General features: G+C 37.7%; 1 protein-coding gene across 2 annotated transcripts; it reads left to right on the top strand.

Annotated features, from left to right (window-relative positions):
* The first annotated feature begins 221 nt into the window (after nt 1-221).
* LOC143340265 (uncharacterized) lies at nt 222-4,812 on the top strand. 2 transcript variants are annotated; one of them, XM_076762002.1, is made up of 4 exons: nt 222-414; nt 1,139-1,246; nt 1,798-2,392; nt 2,770-4,812. In XM_076762002.1, exons 1-3 carry the CDS (start codon nt 358-360, stop codon nt 2,362-2,364), a joined length of 732 nt encoding a protein of 243 aa, XP_076618117.1. In that variant the 5' UTR covers nt 222-357; the 3' UTR covers nt 2,365-2,392; nt 2,770-4,812. The 2 variants fall into 2 exon arrangements, with proteins under 2 accessions (XP_076618117.1, XP_076618116.1); XM_076762001.1 differs by having other exon boundaries at nt 232-414; nt 2,767-4,812.
* The last annotated feature ends 7,022 nt before the right edge of the window (nt 4,813-11,834 follow it).

The following is an 11,834-nucleotide window of genomic DNA, read 5'->3' on the forward strand; positions in this document are numbered from 1 at the left end:
ACAGAAACTTGAAGGTTTCCTAAGAAAGGTTCACTTATTATGGTAAACGAGTCCCATCGATCAAATCGAAGAGGATTCACGAGATAAAGTAGCATCAAGTACGAAGAAGTATAAAGTAAAAATCGAACGATACAATTTAAAATGTTCCCGTATGCGTTGCGTCGCTACGTGTCGAATTACTCGGTTAATCGCGAGGCGGCGCTCTGAACTCCCGCTTTACGTTTGACGATATGTCACGTGACCCACGCTAACCGCCATCTTTGCTTATCGTATAAACAGTGCGACCGGGCTCAGCACAAATTCTTGTCGAGAAATAGCGGTTTTTCCAGTGTTTTTGAGTGATTCGATCGCGAGGAAATGTCCGAGATCAAGGCGGAGAACAAGAACGACAACAGCATCGAGGATGTGTCGAAGGTAAGCAGACGGAAGCGTGAGAAACATCTTCATCAAGCCGAGTTTTCATGCTAAGGCGGCGTGTGTTCCCCTCGAATACAAGGAGACGCTCGTTCTCTCGAAAATTCGATACGATAACGCGTGGTACGCTACAAAAATGTTGTCCGAAAAGTGAGTACGCGAGGTAGGAACTCGTACGATCATAGAACAACGGTGCCTTTTTTCGCGTGGCTACGGACTCTGTAATTTTTCAAAGCTGCGCCGTTTGTCCTTCATTAGCAAAGATGGTGGATGTTTTTTATTTGTGATTCCCGTAACGAGGAGAGTCACTAGTCAGTGACGATAGGACTGTATCTAAAAGGCGGAAAACGGGTTTCGACGGAGGGATTGCGTGCCATGCGATTTCCACGAAAATGCGATCCTCGTAGGAATATCCTTCTAGGCTACGACGCTAGAAATACATATCGACTTGCCAAAATGGCGGGAAACTTAAACAAACTTAGCGTATACCCCGGGTAGTTCAACGGTCCTTGATAATCTTATCGCGCGAGTAATTATCGTCGCGTTTCTGAGTTTTTTCTCTCGTAGAACGACGTAATCCTTAAAACGATCACGGTTCATTTTCGCACTATCGGCAGCATGTTTCTTCTGCGCGGGAGTTAACGGTCAAGCGGCTCTAATGAATTTTCTTTTTGTGCTTCTATTTGCCCAAGTGGAATGACATGTAACGATGAAATATTTTCAGGACCATTCTGTAGAAGAGAAACCAACTCCAACGAAAAACAAACGAGGTGGTACGAAAAGACTTTCCACACTCGAAAGGACAGCTCAAGAAGGAGAATTACTCATAAAGGTGCGTTTTTTTTTTTTTTTTACTGTTGTTATTAATCGGTCTGAATCGATTCGTCGAAAGTTTGAAAATATTTGAAAGTTCAAGGGCTTAAGGCTCAGCCCTGTGCCTGAATGTTTCCCTCCATTTAGCCTCCCTGTTAACTTTTGCTGCCTACGTGAGTAGAAGGGTGTTAGGAGTGGGGATATGTTAGAGTAGAGTAGGGATGAGGGGGAATTCTCCCAAGTCTATGGAGGGAAGAATTTACTACCAATGCGCTCGTGACCGCCAATTATGAATAGCCATCCTTACTTTCTAAATCGAATAGCATAGTCTTTATTACTATGTTAACTATTAATATATACGTATTCAGAATTAATATTTCTCACTGTTTACATATAGTTTCCAACTTTCTTCGTATATAGATTCTTTACCGAAAATGTACATTTTTAAAAATATGATAAATATTTATTATTATTTATAATACTGTAGAAAGTCTTGATATAGTATCAACGCTTTGCACTTGTTTTTATAGAAGGAAGGAGACGTTAATTTTGTTTTGCTTTTAATTATAGGATTTAAATGCATCTGTTGGAGAAATGGAAGGGAGAAGGCGTACGCGTAGTTCAGCACGAGGCCTTAGCTCGTCGACGCCTGTGCCGTCTCCACCTAAAAAAGAAAAGCGGGAAACATCGACAAAGAGTACTGGTCGTGGACGCGGGCGACCTAAACGGCAAGAAAAAAACAACGAAAATAACACCGACGAAGAAGCAGCAAACAATAAGAGCGAAAAGCATTCCGAGGAGGAATCTATGAAAATGGATGAGGATGATAATAAGGAGGAAACAGAAAAGTTGGTAGACAATGAGGACAAAAGTGTCGCGAAAGCAGAAAGTAAAGAAACTACAGAGAAGACACTGGAGTCTAACTTTAAGGAAGAAAAGATAACAGAAGAATCGGAAGATTTTGCGGAAGAAACGAAAAGCATTAGTGCCAGTGAAGAGAAAAAGGAGGAAGACATAAAGGATAGCTCGGATTCAAGTCAAGATGCGACAGACACAGCGGCAGAAATACCATCCTCATCTTCAACGGAGTCTCAAAACCCGTCTAATACCACTACTACTGAAGAAAACAAGGAATAACCTCCTTTCGCCTGTTTACCAGTTTCATGTAAGCATTCTTTTACACTTGTTTCTTTGATTCTTTACCAATCTTGTACAGATCTTTATCAAATGATTCGAATGGAGAAGAGTGAGAAAATTTTGTTTATATAGTTTTAAATGTAACATCGTAGTAATGCAACAAAAATATATTTAATTTTATATATTTGCATCGTTTATTCGATTATGTTTATGTTTATAACTTTGTGTAATGTTTGGTTCTTGTTCATAAGATAGAAAAAATGTTCTCATTCTTTGTTACCTAAATTTTGATAATGTCGTTGCCTTGTTAAAGAAAATTAAATCGTAAAAAGTGATATTCAAATATAATTATAGGTTCTTTAGAAAGTAAAAATTTGTTACAAAATATTCATTTTACTGTAGCAGGTACCAGGGGCGGCGCACACATTGGGGTTACAAATCCAGTCCCCTCGTCTATTTTAACAAATTGACACCATTTTGCCAATCGTTATCCTAATCAGCGCACGCGAGTTTTATTTTACTTTCCTTTTTAATTCAAAAACGAAACATGGAGATATGTTTACACTATACATTTGTTGCCAGATTAAATACATGTTTGAGTAATGTATTTGATGGTATCGAGTGTACCATAGAGTAGTTGTTTTAATTGTTTTACTCCGTTAGAGTAAAATTACTCGTTGCACTGGTTAGTTGACGATAGCAAAGCGAGGTGTAGAGCATACGTTGTTCATGTACAATGATAATATTATTGTAAAATATATTTAATATGGACTTATATAGAGACAAGTTGTTTTCAAATCAGAACTGAGGACGGACTCTGGCAATAATAGTCTTCAATTCAGATCTGATATGGAAGTAGCTGAAATTAATTCGTACATAGCAAATTACTGTAATACCTTATCTTATATAAATAATGACTGAATGAAATGGAATATATGAGAATTATGGTGAAACGATTTCTCTTTTTCATGGAATGCAGAAATAAAATTTCTGAAAAACGCGTCGTAGCGTGATATCTATTGTTTCCTTCCTTGCATAATGTTACTAATATTAACCGATTTATCATTTTTTAATTATTTAGTTTTCTCTGATACTTTGTAACTAACACTTTAATGAAATGTGTTTCGTTTCTATCTTTCGAGCAGAAAATTATTGTAAGATAGACGTGTGCATATGTATTTTTCGCTATAGAATTCCGCGACACGTTGATATTCTGTGATCTGTAAATCTACCTATTAAGCATTTTTTTGTTCATAATGGTCCAATATTAAATATGTTGATATTATTGTGTATTTGAACGGTTGTAAGTGTACAGATAGATTATATAATTCAATGCACTATGATTAAAAGATTTACATTTCTTAAGGAGGCATAGAAATGGAATGATAAATCTGATCATCGAACGTTCGAATGTTCAAACGCGTGTGCAATTAAGAGAAACAATTTGTTTCGATCACGCTCGTATTTCTTTTTATCTACGTAAACGAGAAGCAATTGTAGTCCAACATTCATTGGAAGTGTCTTAAATAGACTTTGTCGAATTGTATGCCAGATAAATTATTAATTTAATCGTACGTTGTTAATATAACGTAAAAGTTTGTAAGCCAGGGCACAAGAAATAATTAAAATTGCGAAACTGATTTTAAACCAATAATATACACACTTCCGATAATTGCTGTATTATAAAAAGATAGATGGGATTTGCCATTTTATGTATTTCTTTTTTTCTTTTTCTTATCGGTAACATCACGAGATGAAGTGTCGGTTCGATGAGAGATTAAAATCAAATGCGATACGCGTGTACATAGTTAAGGTTAAGCTTCGTGTGTGGCAATTGATCTTATCTCCAACGGTAGCGCGAAGGATCGGAACATGTGTGCCAGCGTGAGCACAGTCTTATATAAGATATATATATATACACACATATACATATATCATATGTGTATATATATATGAAGTATAGTCTCAAACGTGTTTTCCCTTATTCAATCAAACAAAAAGATGACGTTTTACGCCATTACATTAATTAAAGATTTACCCCCTTTTAGGTAAATAAATGGTAAACATATTTTATCTATACATAAGTATATAGATGATTAGCATGTATGGAAGAAAATATTGCCTATGAGGTTCGATATTAGAATTTTTATGATATATTTACAATTTCAAGTGTATTCATTCATGTAACAGCAGGCTAAAGTGTTTTTATTAGATCCAAACGATTGCTTTATTTCTTTATTACAAGTCCAATACTTGCATCTAAGATTGTTTCCTTTTGTTGAAATAGTCTATATAATTTTCTATAGAGATAGAAATTGATCGGCAAAACGATGTAGATCAAGATTTAATGCGTAAGTTTATTACGCCTAGACGCGCCGCGCATGCTTGTACATTTTTCGATAAAGTTTTTAAACAATCAGTCCTACGCAAATGTATTTTCATAACACATTTCATTCAGTTTACGTGTATTATTTTGACATCCTGTGCATTGCTCGCAACTGTCGGTTTTACTGAACTTATTTTCGCAGCGTCATACGATTTAATGTTCGATTCGATTCGTATGTTAGGTATGTGCGAGTATTTGATGAACGTCGAAATTTTAACGTAAATAGTTTCGAGACGAAGGATTGCAGTGTTTTGTACGTAATTTTGTCGAACGAAATAATTATTTTGGAATATCGAATGAATCATTTTCCGAGGCATTTGAGTCTCTATCTAGTTAAAAAATGCAAATGATCGCGATTAAACACGGATATACGTATAAAATTCAGGATCGTTTTATAAATGTGAAATTTAAATAAGTATGAATTAATAGGCATTACTTCAGCCTTACGAAAACGGTAAGTTTTACGTGTATGCGGTTTTTAATACATAGTTAATACGTCTTCGTTAAAAATAATCGTTAAGAGAATATGGAATGGTTGTGGGAAAAGTGGAATGGGAAGCGAATGTTAATACCTTTTGTGCGACAAAAATTATATTTCGAACGACTTAAAAATATTAGCGACGAATGTAAAGGCAATAGATTTTTATACGGTAATATTGGTTTGGTAAAGTTCGTAATAACATTTCTTTATAACATTCTTACAAGAAACGTGACTTCGTTTCTTGTTTCCTTCGGAGGTGAATCAAACAGTGTGTGCTATCGATAGATCAAACAAAACGTTATCACAGTAAGAAATAAAAAAAGAAATTCTTAACTAAGGTGTTATTAATGTTGTGTGCATTGTTTTTTGAAGGTACGTTCTGTGTTTTAATTATCTATAGTTAGTGTTATCAAGTCGTTTAACCACAGACGAGGTATACGAGTAGACCTTTCACCCAATGTATTTTTTTGGCCCATTTTTATGGGGCTACAGAGCCCCATTACTATTTTCATGTTACTTGCAACATTACCAACAGAATTAGAAATGAATTTCGATCCCTTCCCCATAGTTAACTCGCATGTATTTACACACACGTTACAATTGTCTGCCCATCAATGAGGACGCTAAAATCACCTCCGAATTTTTCGCTCGGCCTGGCAATTGTTCGAAATGATGTTCAAAAAGACACGTATTAACAAAAATTAACGATTAGAAAATGAGTAATACTACAGATACGGAGGTTATAGATATGTGTCTTGATAAATCTAAAAATTGACTCATAACAGTGTTACCAGACGGCAGACTGGTGCCCAGAGTAAGCTTACCCCTCCATTTACGCACACCAATCCACAGCCGTGTGTACGTGAGCTTAGGCGCTTGAATTCAAGAAAGAAGGCGAATGTGAGTCTTCCTTTCTTGCTTTTGAAACAGCTGAAATCCGATTTGTATCAACCTGCATACGATTTTGAGTCTCAACTGCCCAGGCATTTTTATTTTCCAACCCATGTATACCTATTACACATAAACAAGGTAAGGAATAGATCCAACGTTAGTGAGATGAACGCTATCGCTGTACCACAAGTGTCTTATAACATGAGATACACTCTTCCAAAGTGGAACAAAATGTTAAAAAGATCATGCATCAAATTGTAAGGGGATCCTGGTAAGAAGGCTTTAATCTTCGTAATGGTTTTAATCGGTCGATGGTCACTAGCTTATGGTCACTGGTGGTCAGCAGTGAGGTTGACATCAAGGTCAGCGGTCCAGTGAAGATCCAGAAATGGTCAAGAGGTAGGATCAATCGAAATAGTGTTCTCTAGACCAAGCGGTCTTAACTCTTCATGTTGACATTGTCTCCCCACTCTTCGACTTCCCCACTCGAAGACTACCGCTGGACAAATTCTTCAGTACCCCTGGAGCATCCAGGGGGATCGGGTCTCGCGGGCCAAAGTCAGGCCATTCGTGGAGTGCCGACCACTGGGGGGACCAGGAGTGACCAGGACTGACCAGGACTGACCAGGAGTGACCAGGACTGACCAGAACTGACCACTACTGACCAGTGCTGACCAGTGGAGATCCGACTACTGACCACTACTGACCAGTGCCGGACGGTGATGACCAACGGTAAGAACTGTTCAAAAATTCTCTCCCCTCTTCTATTCTATGGTTTGATACCAATTTCGCTTCAATGAACTGATTTTGCCATGTTTGCCTAACTGATGTTGCTATAATTTGAATATTTTCTTATTTTACAGCTGGCCAAGTGGTAACTCTCCTATGTGGTAACTATCCTATCCTACTGACAACAAGTAGTAAGTCCACTTCATTGATTTATATGTTATTATTTTTCTTTGTTTGTTTATTTATCTGATTTTATTTGGTTATTATGAATGTTCCTTTTCTCTGTTTCTACTTTTACATTGTTTGTCGAATTTATGTTATTGCTTTGATATGTATAATATTGCAGGATATAATAATGTAATATTGTTTTTAATCATATACTATATTTGTTTCTATAGAATTTCATGAATTTCTATTTTTACGTTCTTGTTCGAATTTTCGTAATAATCTGCGGAGGTACTTTGATTTTTCGGTTTGATTCTTCCATTTCGTTCGATTGTTTGGTGTTGATTCAATTTGGGGTCTCGATCCAAGTTTCTTTCATTATTACGAATGTTCGTTTTGATATCTGTAACATCGCGTCGATGCATATACCATATTTGTTTCGATGACACTGATTAATATAAGATTTTTATTTTTATGTTTCAGCTTAAATTCTTGTAATATTTTGCTTAATTTCCTTTCCTATTTAGGTTCATTCCTAAAATAAATATTAGTTATGATTTCAGTTTAAATTTAGATTAATTGCAAGGACATCGAGGGAGTACGCCACAACCATCGGGGGACTTTTAATTCCAAATTGATTAGTCTTAAGCTTCGTCGCGAATCTTAAAATTAACGTCGAAGATTTCTTTATTGTACATATTTTCGCGTTTTACCAAGCAATTATTCAATAAGTAGCTTCTCGTTTTCTCGTTCCCCCGTTTCTAGCTTCGATCACCGCTGTTTCATCGATTGAAACATGTGATCGGCCGTGTATCTGGTCCTACAGATCTAATCGCCTTCCCTTGGTAAGCTTGATTGAGGGAAAACGGCACTTCGCTGGAAGGTGTGGAGTTTCCGTATTCTGCGGAAACGCATACCTTCCAGCGGAAGTCGACACTGTCTCAGGTACTCTCTCTTTGTCAGACAACCTAAGTCGGGTCCTTCGGGCTCCCGGCGGGTTGCGTTGGAGAAATGGAGACCTCGATTCAGAGTTGCAGTTCTCTGTTTTCTTGTTGAGATCGAGTTAGCAAGGGCAGTAGGTTCGATCCTCGGATCCGCTGCACGGTTCAGCATCGCGTCGCGTCGCGTCGCGTATCCCACGATTTAGCTTCATCCCTCTTTTTAACCACATAATTGCTTGGTACAACTAAATCAAGGAACTTTGTTTCCTTCTATCGTCCGTAGTTTAGCTTCAAGTTGACTAGACTTGAGCTTCGACGTTAATTTTAAGTCCCTATTGTATGCGTCTCCCAATGTTGCCAAGTAATTATTTAACAAGTAGCTTCTCTCGACTCGTTCTCTCGTTTCCTGCTTCGGTCACCACTGTTTCGTCGAACGAAACATGTGATCGGCCGTCCAGTTTGTCCGAAAGATCTAGTCGCCTGCCAATGATAGATCGATTTCTAGAAATAGAAATCAATCTACCAAGGGTAGTGTTGATTCGATCCGAAGATCTGCTGCACGGTTCAGCATCGCGTCGCGTCGCGAATCCCACAATTTAGCTTCACTCCTTTTTCAATAAAATAATTACTTGGTACATTTAGTCTTAGGCTTCGACGCGCGTACGTATCAAGTAATTCTTTCACCAACTAGCTTCTCGTTCCCTCGTTTCTCGTTCCGATCACCACTGCTTTGATGTAGAAAGCAAGTGATCGGCCGTTTAGCTCGTCCGAAGGGCCAGTTGCCGTCCTCTGGCGAGACGATCCAAGGGAAAGGGTATTTCGGCCCTAGAGGGGATCAGGGACTGTTCCTGTCTAGGGTAGCCCCAACACACGCTCCCTCTCTCTGTCAGACATCCCGAGTTGGGTCCATTTGGCTCCCAACAGGATGCTTGGGAGAAATGGGGAACCTCTGTGTCGGGTGCGTCGATTCCCTTCCCCTTCGATCGGACTTGCTAAGAGGCAACGGAGCTGACCCTTTTGACCAGTTACTCGGTTCGCGTGTCGCGCATCTCGCTCCTTGCACTATTGCATAGTGCATCGCGTCGTATCGCGTCGCGTATCCCATAATTTAGCTTCATTCCATTTTAAACGAAATAATTACTTGGTACAACTAAACTAGAAGATCGAAGGAGCATTGTTTCCTTCTATCTCTCTAGTTTAGTAATCTAGCTTGTAAGAATGTAAAAGGGAGATCGATGGAACTTTGATTCCATCTATGTCCCTTCGGGTCCCCAGTCGCAGCAACCTCCTCGTGGTGGGACCTGGTAATCGGTGTCACCCACGATAGAAAAGTTATTCTTCGTGGGTGACACCGAGCTAATGGCTGCGAATTTAGAATTTTTTCTTGATATAATAATCGAATTTAGATTTATAGTTAGGCATGTTATTTTTATTTGGAGACAAATTCTTTTGAAAATGCTTTCATCTCTCTTCGTTGGTTGTGCATCTTTCATTGATTGCACATTCGTTTGTTTCTCCTTCGACCAACGATCGTTCGTCACAGATCTTTATTAATAGAGGGTGGTTGGGAATCGGTTAGGGCGGGTCTCCATTCGCAGCAACCTCCTCGTGGTGAGACCTGGGTAATGCTATTTAGCGTTTAATTAATAATCGTATCACTCTTAGCTGGGTAATGCAATTATTAATTAAAAACTAAATAGTATTAGCAAATTAGGCTGCGATCCGCTTTGCATAGGTCATCATAAATTATAGAGCTTCTTCGTTAGGTTAGTTTTGATTCATATTGATTGATCAAAGATTCTAGAGTATTGTAGAGACTAGGTATACGAGTAAATCTTTCACCCAATGTATTTTTTCGGTCCATTTTTATGGGGTTGCGAAATCCCATTACCATTTTCGTGTTATTCGCAACGTTATCAATAGATTCATAGACAACTCACATGTATTTATGCAAACACTACAGCTGTTTGCTTATCAATACTAATTCAGTGAATAGTTTTCTCAACTGACCGCCATCCGTGAGAAGAGGACGCTAAAATCACCTCCGAAGTTTCAGGTTGGTATGGCAATCAGATTGGGCCGCGAAAGTTCAGAAGATGGAAGGTCTACTCGTATATCTCGTCTGTGGTTTAACACGACTAAAAGTAAGAATAAAATACCCGTGCACTGGGTTTAGGGGCTCACTACCTTCGTCTTTGAGAACCACAAAGTGCAGAAATTCACTCTAACAATGCACTAGAAACCAATAGACTGTCGATGTCTAAAAAAACGAGGGAACTAGATATCTCAGCCTTTGTACTCAGGTATAAACTAGAAAATAAAGAATTGCTTAAAAGATTCAGCAAAGAATTACTCTCAACGACAGAATGCTCATGTTTGTTAAGAAATAGTTTCTAATACTGTCGTTAAAAGATATCGTCAACTTCTGCTTTTCGATACTGTAATACGTATTCGTAATTTCTACTTGTTTTAGTACGTAAACGTAGTTTCACGCCGCGCGGAGCGTAATATACATTAACTTGGGATTATATACGTCGATTTATTTAGTAAACTTATTTCAAAGCTTATATTTATAGTAAAAAAGAATGCATTGATATATGAAAAATTACGTCGCCATCTGCGGCAGAACGTGCAACTTTGTCGAGAAATAGTTCGTTGTCTTCGAGGCTAGATGGTGCCTCAAGTATGTTTGCGATGTACAAATATTATCAATTATTAATATTAATATAAAAATACGTTGTTTATCAATTTAATTTATATATAAAACGTGTACTACTAAGATTTCGATTTACTTGCTTATAAATCGTATTATCGATGGATGCTTAAAGACGGATGCTTCTCATAGCGAGACAAGGACTACGTGACATGAATTATTAACAATTAAATGTTAGTCTAGAATATTTATTGTGTTTTTTTTTACAATCGCGATTTCTACCTAGGGTAACCTCGATCGTGGGATGTCAGTAAAAAATATTCAGCATTTGTCAGTAAAAAATATTCAAAGTTAGCATTTACTTCGGCAGTCGTGAGAGAGAGGGACTCATCCCCACCCCGCGCTCACTTGGCTACGTGACGACTGACGGTACGAGGTCATTCCCTCGGTGAAAGTGAACGTGTTCGGACCTGTCTAGAGTTTGGCGTATAATAAGGTACATACCCTTAATCTAACGATATCTAAACGCTTCTAATCTCTACTATTACCCTCCATTACTCTCTATCGGTGCTTCGATTTAATATTAGTTCATTTTGACTACAATCGACATCGTGAAAATAGTTGAATCGGTTTCGTGCCTTTTCATCGATGTCTATCCAACCTCAATTATCATTATATTTCTCTAAATTACAATTTTTTCCAGCATATTTCGAGTTTAATAGTTGTTTAATTGTGGCATAAGCATATTTATTTAATGTATCGAATCGCAATTCGTATTTTATTCCTGTTATAGCCTCGAATTCCAAGTCAATTTCAAGAAAGGACGCCATGATTGCCAATTCGAATCGAAGGAAAATTGGCGCGGATTACATATTGGTAAAATCTAACCCTCCATTACAAGTAACGTATACATTCGGGTTTATAGATATGTTCTTATTTTTTGATCGAGTTATCATTTATTGTAAGTACGACGTATAATTAAATAGGTTGTGTTAGGATTGAAAAGGAAGAGATTGAATCGAACTTTTTCCTATTTCGATTCGCGACGCGTGGGTACGTTATTTCGAACGTGTGATTATTCAAAATGGCGTCGTTGAATTAGAACGGTATGGAAGGTTCGTGCATTTTGATCGCGATTACATATTTTCGAGTATTAAATAATTAATTGACAGTTCTCAAATCTATCTTTATATATTATTGAATTGCATTTGTATGCAGTTTTAT

This window comes from Colletes latitarsis, chromosome 3 (assembly GCF_051014445.1).
Source record: "Colletes latitarsis isolate SP2378_abdomen chromosome 3, iyColLati1, whole genome shotgun sequence".
NCBI classification, from domain to species: Eukaryota; Metazoa; Arthropoda; class Insecta; order Hymenoptera; family Colletidae; genus Colletes; species Colletes latitarsis.